At 42.0% G+C, this 15,027-nt stretch overlaps 1 protein-coding gene across 1 annotated transcript; it reads left to right on the forward strand.

Annotated features, from left to right (window-relative positions):
- Positions 1-11,084: 11,084 nt before the first annotated feature.
- On the forward strand, positions 11,085-13,116 carry LOC149842136 (U-box domain-containing protein 45-like). The gene is made up of 2 exons (XM_090000592.1): positions 11,085-11,575; positions 12,174-13,116. Exons 1-2 carry the CDS (start codon positions 11,085-11,087, stop codon positions 13,114-13,116), a joined length of 1,434 nt encoding a protein of 477 aa, XP_089856718.1.
- Positions 13,117-15,027: the final 1,911 nt, after the last annotated feature.

Genomic DNA, 15,027 nt, shown 5'->3' on the forward strand with positions numbered 1-15,027 from the left:
TTTTTTCTCAAGTATTTTTTCTCTTTCTTTTTTGCACTTTTCTTTTTTTTTCTTCCTTTCTTTTTAACATTCAGCCCATCTTATAAATATCTAGGATGGGACGTCCTCCCCCCTTGGGAGGTCTCTCCTTAGGTATTTAGGAACATTTGACTTTTCTACTCACGTATTATTTTTTTGTAAGTTTTATAAACTTTTGATTTTAAAGTTAGATTTTCATTTTAACCTTGTTTTTTTTAAGTTGGAAAGGAGTGCCACATAGGATGGGATGGCCCACTTATGGACTCTTACAATTTCATTAAATTTAGTTGAATAAATTTTTTTATTCCACTTAATTATTTTTTAATTAATTAAATTAGGTATTTTGGATTTCAATTCTTTCAAAACTAGAATTTAGGTTTTAGTCAAATGACACCAGATAAAATCTAAATTAGGTTCAAATGTAGGGTATGTCCTCTTATTGAAATTTTGGATGTGTATTAGTTATATGTTATATATATTTTTTTCTTTTCGAAGGATTTTTGAATTCTTCAGAAATAATTTTTGAGAAAAGAATTCACTAGAGTCGATGAGACCCATGGGCGTGTGGGTGCATTTCATACACTTAGATTTTTTTTCTAAGTTTTACATACCCTATAGCATAACACTCAACTAAAATTATTTTATTCAATTTATCTAAATTATGAAATTTCTTTTCTAAAAATGCCATTTTCTCATAATTGAACCTCAAAAGCGATTTCCACTACGGTTGACAAGACTCGTCATTTTGAGTGTTTTATTTTATTTTTTTTGTAAATTAGATTTCAACCTTATGAAACTAAAATTTAAATTTATTAAATTTATATTATATACATATCAAATTATCCTAAAATTGTTTAAAATCATATTCAACTTTATTTCAATAAAATTTACCAGTTATTTTTATTAAATTCTATCTTTTTCCAAAATTTGATTCTGAATGTGAATTTCACCTAAATCAACTTTAATTTTTTATATGATGTTTTTTATAATTTATTTTAGGCTAATTTATATTTTTACACTTCTTTATCATAAAATTCATCATTAATTATTATTTTATTTATTAAAAATACTTTGAAGAATCATATGTATTACTTATAAATTTGATTTAAGACTCCAAACTCAATTTCAACAAGAATTCAAATAATTATACAATTCAAACTCGAATTGACATTCAATTAAGTCTTGATTTAGATTTAAATCAAACTCAAATATAATTATAACATTTGAGACATATTTATAAAAAATTCAAATTTAAATCCAAATCCGATCTGAATTCAATTTCCCAAATCAAAATCTAAATTGATAAAACTTTAGAAATTGAAATTAAAATTCAATAAGACTTCAAATTGAAATGCACACTTAATTCGAGTCCTAACTAATATTAAAACTTAAATCAAATTTCAGTTAAGTTCAACTTAAACCCAGATTAAATCTGATAAAAATTAAAACCCTAATTCAGAATAAATTCTCAACTTGAAATTTATTTTAAATCTTAATTAATGCTTAAATTATAATTTAATTTTTATCTTAATTTCAAATAATATTTTAGCCTTAAATTCACTATTATTTCTTGTAAAATATAAAAAATTTACGGGTTTTACAATGGGCACCGACATAGCACCTTCAGATGAGGTAACTCATTTTAGTGTTCTAACAATACTCGACAGTGACACATAAATTTTGCATGAATGGCTTCTGTTTGCGGATACAAAGTTGAGATGGGTTGCGGGTGGCGTATCACTCCTAAAACATAGCACATAGCCGCGGGTGGCCGAAGAGACCCCATGGCACGGAGCATGAAGATAAGCAAATGCACTTGAGATGTAGCGCACACACTAAGATTTGCCTGCTGAGCTGCTAACGAGCAATGTAGCATTGCCTCGTGGCGTTGCTGCATGCCATAGTCAAGGCATGAGCTTTCCACTTAGCAATGTGCGTGTCACCATAGACCCCATGCAATGCACATATGTGCATCGCTTTCGGCCGGTGATGAATAAAGTTCAGCATAATCGGCATGCGCCATTTGCAAATTTTATCATGTCGTCCCAAAGCAACATGAACAAGGTCAGCTCCTCATCGGTTCGATTATATCTTCTCTTCCCGCTCCCAACAATTTTTGATATTTTCTTGGGACTAAGCTTGTTGTCGATAATTATGCTTTATAGTCATATCAATTTAAACCTCTTCTTATATCATATGATTTGGATAGGTACATTGATGGCTCGAAACTGAAGCCTAATGAGTTCATTCTTCACAGTAATAAGAGTGTGCCTAATCCTAAATATATTGTGTGGTGTAGACATGACCAGCTTCTCTTGAGATAGATCATATCTTATCTTATTGAGCCCATCAACACTTAAGTTGTTGGTCTTGAGACTTTGTATGATGTGTGAAAAGTTTTGAGAGAAGCTTAAGCTGCTCACTTGAGAGCAAGAGTGATGCAACAAAAAGAGCAACTTCAGTTTCTTAAGAAAGGAAGTAAGTCTATTGATGACTATGTGCTAAGAGTCAAACTCTTGGCTCATCAATTGGCTATGGTAGAGAAGCCTTCAAAGAAAGACAATTTAATGAGCTATATTATGAGGGGCCTTCCTACTAAGTACAACTCTCTTAAAGTCTTGCTCTCAACTCGGTCTTATCCTTTCGCCATGACGGAGTTATAAAACCTTCTCCTTACTCACGAGGCTCCACTATTGGACCAAGATGAAGTCAATGAAGTTCATGAGGTGAACTTTGTTCAGAGAGATCAGAATTACTATGGCTAAAATAATACCTGCAAAAACTTTAGAGGAGGTCATGGTAGCCGATTTAGAGGATGAGGTCGAGGTCATTTTAATGGTCATGCACTTCTCTCTGGTTCCTCAAGCAGGTCGGCAAATGACTCTAATGCAGCTGGTCCTCAAGTCATAAGCAATTTTTGTGATAAGGTTGTCCATATGGCCAAAACATGTCAGCAAATCAATTCAGAGTTCCAACCAGGTCCTTCACATGTGTGTCATGCTTCACCGGTCAAGATCGGAGATGATTCATTGTACCCTAATTCAGGTGCCTCACACCACATCTCTCCAGACCTGAATGCTTTATCAATTCACTTGGATTACCAAGGAAGTGAGTAAGTGAATATCAGTGATGGCAAAGCTTTGAAAATCTCTCATATTGACAACTCTACTTGTCATTCAAGTGGTTCTAAACTTTTATTTATTGATATCTTACATGTGCCAAGCATGACTAAACAATTGTTTTCTGTGCAAAGATTCACCCAAGACAACAAAGTAGCCTTCGAGTTTCACCCATTGTTTTGCAAAGTCATAGATCTGGAGTCAAGAAGGGAGCTTGCTCGTCAGGGTACAAAAATGGTGTTTACTCAATTGATTTAATTAGATCTAATAGTAGCAATAAGACTGCTTTCATTGGTGAACGAGTTTATTTTGATAAGTGGCAATAAGACCGCTTGCGTCAACGTGATCTCCTTGTCTAGTTACTTGAAGAAAATCAATGTGAAAACAAAAACTTATTAGAGCATCTTCCTAATGAGAGTATATTTCTAAAAACGGTTGGAAACTTGTATAAAGAGAGGCTTCCTCTCCAAGCTTGTAATCGGCCAACTCAAACTATTAATAAAGAAGCCTCTTTCTCTTTCTTATTGAGAGAGAGGGAGAGAGAGAGCCGAAAGAAGATCAACATTACCACTCATGAAGATCAACAAAATGTTGAACCCATGAACCGAACAATATAGAAAACAAAACTAAAATATAGAGAAATAAAAAGCTAAAGAAAAAGAAACTACAGACAGATAGCAAAAGACAACAAAGCCAAGCTCAACCAGGATCCGCTGGATTAGAAGAAACCACCGATGAGTGAACATTGTTCAGAGGGAAGGAGAGGTCTCTAAGATGCATATGTAGAATCGCATATACATCAACCAGGATTTTATGGACAAGATTATTAAGGACGATCGGAATTTGACGGAAAGTAGCATCATCGAGTGCCATCCAAACAAACCACCAAGTAGTAAGCAACCACGTCTTCCAAATCAGTCTCCACCGCTTGCATCACCTAATTTCAATAGGGCCCAGGAGCAGATCAAGCGCAAAAGACTCCTCTTTGACAATTACGTTCAGAGATCTCCACATCCTATTAAATAAGGCCACAAAGATTGGGCATGACCAGAATAAATGAGAAGTAGTTTCTTCAGCAGCTTGACAAAGCACACACCATCTAGGTAACTGAAATCCCAACTTCTTTAAATAACTGTGAGTCTGAACCCTATCATGCAAAATTAACCAAGCCAAGACCCGAGATCTTGGGGGAAGGGCCCTTAGCCCATAACACACACTCAGGTAACCAATCAGCCCCCGAAGGGAGCAACGATCTATACACTTTATGGGTGTGAAACACACCATTTGGAGCAATTTCCTATTGCAACCACTGATCATAATTTCCCGCATCCCCAATTTGATCTCTGAAGAACGATAAGGCTCTCAGCCATATGCTTCGCAAGTGCGAGATCGCCAACCCCCGGGTTCTATGACGAAAAAGAGATAAATCTGGAGTACCATATTTAGCATGAAGCAAACGAGCACATGGAGAACCTGCTTGATGGGCCATCCAATATTGCTTAGCTACAAGAGCAATACTCCTCTGTCTTGGAGCAAAAACACCTAAGCCAACCATAGGCCTAGGTAAGACCACTGTTCGCCAACCAACCAAATGGCACTTACTTTGAAGTTGACACCTAGACCAAAGAAAATCCACCATTAAACGACAAATCTGCTTCTCTACACCCACAAGCATCACCAACATTGACATGAAGAATTCAGGAATAGAAGAAAGAGTATGTCTGATTAAAGTCAAACGGCCAGCGATGGAGAGATAAGACGCTTGCCACGAAAAAAGCTTGTTTTCACTTTTTGAATAGTTGGAGCCCAAGCAGCGGAAGAGAGGTGCTTCACTTGTAATGGCAGGCCCAAATACATCATCGGCAACTCAGAGATTGCGCAATTAAAAATCCGCTGACCCGCTGCAAGCATAGAAGACTCAACATTGAACATAGTAAGAGAGTGTTTGCTATCATTTAAGGAAAGCCCAGAAAGAGAAAGAAAAAATTGGAGAATAAGCTTGAATCTAAGCATCTGCTGCATGTTTGCTCGTCCAAAAATAATCATATCATCAACATAAATAAGAATATGGTCTGAGAAATCCGAAACATCTAAATGATCTATCAGGCGCTTCTCCGCAGCACGTTTGAGCAACACCACGAGACCCTTAGCAATGACATTGAACAACAAAGGCGAGAGAAAGCAGCCTTGCCTTAATCCACACCCCAACTTGATCTGGCCACCTCTAATGTTGTTAATCTTAATCATGACCTGAGCATTGGAGACCAATTCCCTCACCCACCCAGAAAAATGACGACCAATGCCAAAATTGAATAACATTTGAAATAAGAAGGGCCAATGCACAGAATCTAAGGTTGCCCACTAAGATGTAAGGAATGAATGACTTTAGAGGCCAAGATGAATGAATGATGAATCCTCTTGTTGTAGATAAAGGCAAACTGAGAGTTCAAAAATATTTGGTGAGCCATGGCCTTCAACCTATTAGCCAACACCTTGACGATCATCCGATAAAGGACACTCATAACAGAAATCGGGCGAAACCTAGAGATATCAGTAGCAACATGTTTCGAAATTAAAGAAATAATTGCCAAGTGGGTTTGAACAGGCAATCTGGAGTTGCGATAGAACTCATCAAACATGTTAATAACATCAGGCTTTACACAAGACCAAATTTTTTTGAAGAAATCCACATGAAACCCATCAGAACCTGGAGCTTTCCACCTCGACAAACCTTTGATGGCCCTAAAAATCTCATCTTCAGAGAACTTCGTGTGATTTTTTGTGGACACCACGATAAAAATCATGTGATCTTGTGAGTGTGCTTGTGTGAGTTCTAAATCGTGTGATCTTGTGAGTGAGCTTGTGTGAGTTCTAAATCTTGTGATCACTCCCAGATTTGCTACCAAGCCGATAATATAAAAAATCACCAATCTTTAATTTCTTTCACTTTGCCGAGTCTGAAGCCTAGATGGTCCAAAGATCAATTGCCTGAAGTCATCGAATTCGTTAGTTTGGATGGAGATGTCAAGCCATGAATGCTTAATTAAGATCTGAAAGAAGGGGCATACCCAGAAAATATGGGTGGCCGGTTCGCCCGCCTGTTCACATAATGCACCTTGATTTACAAGGTCGAAATCCACCTTTTGCAATCTGTCTTAAGGTGTTATCACCAGCCAATAGAGTCCAAGCTAAGAAAACGGCTCTTGGGGATGGGGAGAGGGGATTCAGGGAGCACTTAAGTGCCCCGGGTAAGTGACCCAGCCAATCACATGACAGCATTGCATGGGACCCACAGCAGCAGATTGCAGGCCCCATATTGAATGCTGTCATGTGATTGGCTGCGTCACATACCGGGGGCACTTAAAAGCTCCCTGGATCCCCCCTCTATGGGGATGGGCTCTTGATCCACTCTGCATCTCGGGGCAACCATTCCATGCCATCACATAGTGAAGCATAGCACAAAGCGAGAGGGAATCCAGAGAGTGCTTAAGTGCCCGGGTATGTAACACAGCCAATCACATGATAGCGTTGCATGGGACCCACATCAGCAGATTGCAGACCCCACATCAGCCAATCACAAGATTATGTTAATTTTCATGTGCAAAGCGAAAAACCCATCAATGTAAAGATTATCGACAAGCAGCTGATGAAGCTCAACTGGCTCAAGGGTGAGATGGGTCTGGCAGTCTAAGGGCACGTTTGTGTGTCATGGAAGGTGGTGCTGCGTCACCCCCACTTCCGTGGAAATCCTTGCCACGGAAACAGAATCGTATCCCCACACGTGAACTGTTTCCGCAGAAAACCCACCTCGAGCATGTATTTTGGCACGCTGTTTTTTTTGCAGAAATGGCCGTTTCCGCTGTTTGTGTTGTCATGATGGCCCCGCAGAAACACATGTCAGTAGATGCGTTTTTTAGGAAAACAGTCATTTTCCGTGACACACAAACGTGCCTTAAAGTAGGGATGGCAGTGGACCGGGGAAAAGCGGGGCCCGCCCCACCTCACCCCGTTTGGACCGGGGATGAAGGGTATGAAACGGGGATGGAGGCGGGGACGAAGGTTAAAATCCATCCCCGTTCGGAGATGAAGGCGGGGATGGACGTACACTTTTCCACGCCCTGCCCCGTCCCCACCACGATCCCCGCCTCAACCCCGCCTCGACCACTTTTCCATGCAATATCTCTGACCCACCCTGCCTCATCCCCGTTTGAACCGGGGATGGAGGACATGAAACGGGGATGAAGGCGGGGGTGGACATGAAACGGGGATGAAGGCAGGGTTGGAGGATAAAATCTTGAGGCGGGGCGGGGGGTGGAGACCTTGTCCCCCGCCCCGCCCCGCCCCACTGCCATCCCTACCCTAAAGCAACTTGGGCACCAACAACCATGCAAATGAGCTCATCATGTATCTTTGATCAGATTGGATTTTATTCAATATTTTGAAATTAATCGGATTTGGTAAGCCACAATTCTATGGATGCAGTTATGGCTTTGCCTTTTTGCTACCAAAATTCGATGGATGCCTGGATTTATGGATATTTACATGTAGAAAAATTGGTTTTAGTATAAGCTTTTCAGCATACCAAACTAAACGAATCAGAATTCGTTTAGTCATCTGATTAGCTGGATCTGGTATTCAGGACATCCGATCCAAATTCGAACCATTTACACTGCAAGATGAAGTAGATTTGGGGTTTGAGTCAAACTTGGATTTGGACTTGAATGTAAAAATGCTAAAATCGATCGTGAGTCTAATCATCATTCAAATATGATTTTGCTTATCTAATCTAACTAACGGTCTCGGATTTGGTCCTGAACTCTCGAAGCATTTACATCTCTAGTTATTTGGCAATTTCTTTTAAAACTATGGGTACCAAGACAAAACTTTTCGGGCTCTGTCTTACAAATTTCATTGAAAAGATGGAGTGGGTGTCAATGGGCTGAGTTTGACCCAGACCAGACTCATACCAAACCCTATTGAGCCAAGGTTTGGTGATAAGCAAGGAGGTTCAATTGGAATCAAAAGGTTCAATTAATATGCCGAGCCTAGTATGGTTTGCAAAATTTTATACCAGACCCAGGCGCAACTCGAGTTTCGACTATAATTCACAAAATTTCAATGTAAAAAGGTTAAAAATATTATTTTATCGGGTATGATCCAGGTCTGGCTCTTGTAGTCCATATAGAACCCGGGTATGGTTTTTCTTACGCTGGGTCTGATTGGTACCGTGTCCAAACCGGTGCCACCATCTCAAATCAGGTAAGGGTTTGGTCTCACCTGGTTCTCAACCAAACACAACCCGTGGACACTCTTTAATTGGAGAGCAATGAAGTTAGAAAAGTGATTTGGTGGCATACTCAACCTCAACAATGCAATTGTGAGATGAAGCAATGGACGGTGAAGATGTCAAATCACTTTCTTAAAGTGATTTGACAGATCACCTGATCTGCTCTCCCTAAATTGACTTTCCAACTCCGGGGTGAAATTTTCCCATGCAACGTTGTTTGGGAGAAGTGGAGATCGGGTTGCTTTTCTCGAGAGGCCATCAGGTAGAGGGGTGCCTTGAATGCCGTTCATTTCAAGATCAACGGCAATGAGACGTCTATCATTCGGACGGTGCCTGCCATTTTTTTTTTCTGACACACACGGCACGGCCATCTGCATCCTGTTTTTTAAGATGAACGGCATCCAAGGGACATACAGTCAGTGGTACGGTACGTATGTGATTCCCGGGATCTCACATAGTCACATTTAAACCCACCGACAACTCTGGCGTCGTACAGTGCTGCCCACGCGCACTTACGGTCGTCAACATTTTCCAGTGTTTTTTTTTTAAGATCCAAAATCCGACTTCTTTATGTTCTCCTACTCAGCGTTGCGGGTGACCAGAGTCGGTCTAGAAGAATGTGTCAACGAATTAAGGAGCTTTAGCGTCCGAAGTCCGAACCCCAAAACTAATAACCAAATTCGATAATGCTGGCGTTCCTGCAATTCTGGGTTACTGGTGTACTTATTTATATGGTGCCACTCCGCTCCAAAATCCAAAGTTTGGCAGCCCCAGTTTCTTATATTGTTTACTACAATGTAAACACATCCCCAGTTAAGTCAAACGCCCACTTCCGCTTTGTTTATTTCGCCTCTTTCTTTTCCCCCCTCAATCCTCAATTTCTCTTTATTGAGTGCAGTGTGAGTAGGGCTGAATTTGAATCTGGATCCAAGTGTCAGAATCTGGATTCAATATTTATGGCAATAATAAAATCTGGTGATTTTCACATGCAAAAAGTGAAAGCAGCAAATCAGATTAGATCTGAACCAGAACATATATTTGACCCATGAATCTGATCGGGATGTGAAAATAACCTAAACACGTAAATCCTAATGCAAATCACACTTTGACATCCTACTTTAAGGGCACGTTTGCGAAAAGTTGGGAATTTTCCCAGAAACGCACAGTTTTTGATGCGTTTCTGCAGAACCCACAGCAGGAACGCAAACCCGGAATTCCCTTTCCTCACGGAAAAGGAGTCCCAAAATCAGCATTGGACCTCCCTTTCTTTCATAGTAATGGTTCTCATGGGTAAGGAGGGAGGGTAAGACTCATCTTCGCAAAAAAAAAAAAAAAACTCTACAGTAAAAGCTATCATGGAGCTCTCTTTCGTGACACAAACAGGCCCAAAGATTGGGAACAAAAACTCCGATCAAACCCGATCTATTTGCACTTCTACCTAGGGATGGCAGTGGTCCGGGGGAAATAGGGCCCTGCCCCGCCTCGCTCTGTTTAGACCAGGGATAAAGAATATGAAACGGGAATAGAGGCATGGATGGACTTAGGCTTTCTCTCACCTTGCCCCGATCCCCGCCTTTCCCTGCCCCACCCGACCCTGTCCCCAATCCTTCCTTAGGGATGACAATGGATCGAGGAAAAATCAGACCCTGCCCTGCCTCGCTCCGTTCGAACCGGTGATGAAACGGAGATGGAGGCCAAGATGAACGTTAAAATCCAAACCAGGGATGAAAGCAAGAATGGTGGGCAGGATTTTAAGATGGTGCAGGGGTGGAGACGTTGTCCCCTGCCCCGCCCCGGTCCACTGCCATCCCTACTTCTTCCTTTGGGATAGGTCAAGCTGTCAAAACGGGAAAGAAGATGGTCACGCTGTGTTTACACAGCAAGACCAGCTTTGGGTCCTCCGTATCAGCGTCAGTGCTGTTGACCCGAAAGAATTCTACATGCGTAAATGACCAAAACGACCTTCGACACGAAAGCAACCAATCATGGAGACCAGGTCCTCGTTTTCCCATCGACAGCTGCTGCATTTTCGTAACTTTGGCATTGACGTCTCTTTAAAAGTCAAGAATTCCGAGGGGTAAGAAGAAAAAGAGATGCTTGCAATGAGGGATCGAGGATGCCTCTCTCTTTTTCACTCTTAAATTCGTAACCCCACACCCCAATAAATAAAGAAATAAGCAAGGACGGGAGAGAGGGCAAAATGGTGGGGAACAAAGATTGGCATTCTTTTTTTTTTTTAAGGGATAATTGTTATACATATGTACATATGTGGGCAGCTGGCTAAAAATGCAGCAAAGAGGAATGCCCCACCAAACCTTTTCATAAGAACAAGCAGCACACTCTACATAGTCCCTACTCTCTGCTCTCTCCCACACCCTCTTCTACTGATCTGGCTTTCTGGTTTTTGGCTAAGCCAAGAGAAAATCCAGTCTTCATTAGTCGCTTTCAGTATGATTGTGAATGCGGTTATGTGTTATGTTGAGGTATGAAGCACTCGCAAAGCGATGGGTTATGGCGTTATTGAAATTGGTTGAAGTGCACTGCTCCCAGCTTCGGACTTGCGGCTACTGATTTTTTTTTTTTTGTTTTGTTCAGGGAACGGAATTCTGAGCAATGTAGGTTCGTGGTAAGGCTGATCAGGTGAGATTAGCGGGAGAGGGATGGAGAGAGGCCGCCACCGTCTCTGCACCGCAATTTCCGGTGCCTACTTTCGGCGAAAGATCTTTGATGCCGTCAGCTGTGGCGGATCGAGGAGGCAGATCGTCGATCCGGAGATGGCCGTACCTCCGGCGGCGGAGGACGGAGGGGAGAAGAGATCGGAGAGGCTGGCGGAGCTGTTGAGGTTGGAAGCCAGAGAAGAGAAGGAAGGAGAGAGGGAGGCGGAGGAGGAGGTGGTGAGGAGGAAGGTGGAGAGGTTGAAGGGGTTCGAGAGGACGGTGAAGGAGCTGGAGGCGGAAGGGGAGGAGGGAAAGAGGAAGGTGGAGGCGGCGACGGGCGTCCGGAGGGCGTGCAAGGACGATGCGGAGGCGAGGGTGACGCTGGCTATGATGGGAGCCATCCCTCCGCTGGTTGGGATGCTCGAGTCGGTGGGTTCCGACGCTCGGATCGCGGCACTCTACGCGTTGCTCAATCTCGCCATCGGAAACGAACTGTTAGCAACTCCTCTTCCTTTTTTTTTTTTATCGTTTTTCGCCCTCGTGTGTTTTGGGTGCGAAAGGGTTACTTTCTCATTTGTCTTGTTGTAGAAAGTTCTTTCTTTCTTTTCACCTCTTCTTTCTCTTGTTTTGTTCTTGTTTCAGTCTTCTTTTTCACCAAAACAAGTGCTAATTTGTTTTTTACCCCCTTTTCCGTCCCAACATGCAAATGGAAGCCGTAATTGTTGATCAGCATTTTGGGATTCATAATTTGATCGACTGAGTTCCAAATTGGTAATGAATTTGTTTTGTTTTTCTTTGGATTGATGGAGTTGGGGTTGCTATTCTATACGTTTTCTTGATCCTCAGCCCTTTCTTTTTGTTTGTTGATGGCTTCTCTTGTTGGTTCGGAAGGTGGTGATCAGATTAGCAACCCATTTTTCTTTTGCCTGCAACCAAAAATAAATTTGGCTAATTTATAGACTGTACGGTGGTTAAATCACGTTTTTTGTGACCGATTTTCTCTCTTTTATTTAGCCATTCAGCAACACTAATAAAAAAACAAAAAAAGAGATCAGAGAAGTAATTGAAAAAAAAAAATTTGAGTTTTTACAGCAACAAAGCAGCTATCGTGAAGGCGGGAGCCGTGCACAAGATGCTGAAGATGGTCCAATCGAAGGAGGAGGATCGAGAGACGTTGGAGGCGGTGGTGGCCAACTTTCTAGGCCTGAGCGCGCTCGACTCCAACAAGCCCATCATCGGATCGTCGGGTGCCGTCCCCATTCTGGCTGGAGCCCTCCGACGCCCCACCGGGACCACCCGACAATGCAAGATGGACGCCCTCCGAGCCCTCTACAACCTCTCCATCGCCCCCTCCAACACCCATTTCATCCTGGAGGCTCAGTTGGTCCCCTTCCTTCTCAGGACGCTGGGCGACATGGAGTTCAGCGATCGGATCCTCGCCGTGCTCGGCAACCTGCTCTGCACGCCGGAAGGACGGAGGGCAGTGAGCGACGCCCGCGAGTCGCTGGCCATCCTCATAGACGTCCTCAACTGGACCGACTCGCCGGAATGCCAGGAGAAGGCGGCCTACGTTCTCATGGTGATGGCTTACAAGAGCTACCAGGATCGCCAGGCCATCCTGGATGGGGGTGCGGTCTCTGCCTTCCTCGAACTGACGCTCATCGGATCGCCGCTAGCACAGAAAAGAGCATCGAGGATCCTCGAATTTTTGCGGAGCGAAAAGAGGAAAGAGGCATTGGATGACGACGACGACGACGACGATGATGGTGGTGATGGTTGTGCTGGTGTTAGTGGTGTCTCCGAGCCTATAATCGGAACCTGTGGGGGCTATGGTAGGGGAGGCGGCGGCGGCGATAGTGAGGCGGAACAAGGACTGAGTGAAGAGAAGATCGCGGTGAGCAAGTTGGTGGAGCAGAGTTTGCAGAAGAACATGAGGAGGATAGCCAAGAGGGCCAATCTGCCGCTGGATTTCACTCAATCTGCGCGCTTTAAATCCCTCACCGCCACTTCTACCTCTAAGAGCTTGCCTTTCTGACGAACAGAAGGAGAAAAAGAAAAAACTAAAAGAATCGTTGTCTCTCTCTCTCTCTCTCTCTCTCCATTGTAGACGGCTGTACAGAAAATAACGAGAAGCCAAAGAGGGAGGCTCACGATTGAAGTGTGTTTGTAAGAGCCAGTGTAAATTATTCAAGTTTACTGGTTTTTCATTTTCTTTTTCTGATCTCGAACAAATTTGGACGGTGTCCCGGGACGAAAATCCAATGCTTAGCTGACTACCTTACAAAGGTATTTGATCAAATGTAAAAATGCCATGTTCTTCCTTCTTATTGATTAGATCTGAGTAAGGTACTCAGTCCGATCTATCACTCGGTTACTCCACATGACCGTATTTCTTATTCAGATGCTGGAATGGGGGTGCATGGTACCCTCGTCCCAACGTTTCACCGGAATTAATTTCAATCAATTACGTACATGGATGTAAGTTAATTCCATATTAAAGATCCATAAAAAATAGTATGGCAGGTCTTTGTGTCCGGTGCGATGTCATTTTCAAAAAAAGGATCTATATAAAATATCATATTCAACCATTTTATTGAAAAACGTAATGATTTGTCTAATTTTAATGCAATAAAAGTAGTTTGGTAACTTTGTTATTTGTGTCAGTAAAATCTAGTAGTTTGGTAACTTTGTTATTTGTGTCAGTAAAATCTTCTTGAAGGCGCCAGACTTACTCAGGTAAATATAATTTGTTATGTGAGGGTTTTCTCAAACAACAAACACAGGTTCAACCTAGTGGTAAATATAATTTGTTATGTGGGGGTTTCCTCAAACAACAAGGAGTTTGGATCAATAGAATTATTGAGCATGTTTACAAGTAAGATATTTGTTTGCAATATATATATATATATTGGCAACATGTTTGAATGCACGGCATAATGCCACACTGTCAAGACCGCCGCTAAATCTCTTTAGAACGGGCAAAAAAATGGTGAATTATCGCTGTTTGATCAAACACGATCAACGGCAATGATTAGTATAACATATCTTGAAACAGTTTATGTGTTTGACGATACACGTCTTTTTTCTCTCTCTTTATATAGGAAAATGAAAACCTCCCCAATGGAGAGAGAAAGAGAGTTGCGCCAAGAGGAGTTGACATAATGGGGTAGGGCCTTGGCCACTAGGCAATCAAGGTTCGATTCCTATGGGCATCACCCCTTTGCGCAAGCTGACGCCCAACATAGACGACAGGGGCGGGTTAAATTACCAAAAATAAAAAGGGCTGATTCAGCCCCAAAGAGGTTTGGCATAGTGGGATGGGGCCTAAACCTCTAGGCAGGCAGTCAAAGTTCAAAACCCATGAGTGTCACCCTTTGCGCAAGCCAAAAGCATGGCAACTCTTAAGGGGGGAAGTGATACATGCTCACAAAGTTTTACGCTGTCAGGACAGTGATTGTAAGAACCACAGGCAAAGTCAGCACGGCTAGGTCTCCGGCGATTCTCCTTACAAAAAATTATAAAAAAAGTCTCAGTGTAGCCAGATTCTGCAGATTTGATGTTGAATCTGGCGATTTTTTAGTAGGGCCCAATTTGACCCCAAAGTGAACCAATTTGGAGCCGATTCAATTCAAATTAATTGCTGATTTTTTAGTACAAAAAATTGAACTGAGAGAGTTGTTCGGAAGGAACAAGGCAAATGTTGGATCGGTTGAACTGAGATAGTCGTCCAACAAATTTTTTTGGGTTTTCTCATATTGTCCACTTTGTGAACTTCAACGTACAACTTGATTCTTCCCAAAACATTAATATTTTGGGCATTTAAAAAAAATGGGTGTCTACGTACAATTCACTTTGTCATTAATCAATGTAATTCAATTTATGACAAAGAAATAGACATACCCACATTTTGAAAACAATTGGGTCATCGAAACCATACTTGGTACCG

Source organism: Nuphar pumila, chromosome 3 (genome assembly GCF_984573655.1).
Source record: "Nuphar pumila chromosome 3, dmNupPumi1.hap1.1, whole genome shotgun sequence".
In the NCBI taxonomy this organism is placed as follows: domain Eukaryota; kingdom Viridiplantae; phylum Streptophyta; class Magnoliopsida; order Nymphaeales; family Nymphaeaceae; genus Nuphar; species Nuphar pumila.

Coding starts and splice junctions, on each gene's coding strand:
- LOC149842136 (XM_090000592.1), top strand. CDS start 11,085: ATGGAGAGAGGCCGCCACCGTCTCTGCACCGCAATTTCCGGTGCCTAC. Junction 11,576..12,173: donor CTCGCCATCGGAAACGAACT/GTTAGCAACTCC, acceptor GAGTTTTTACAG/CAACAAAGCAGCTATCGTGA.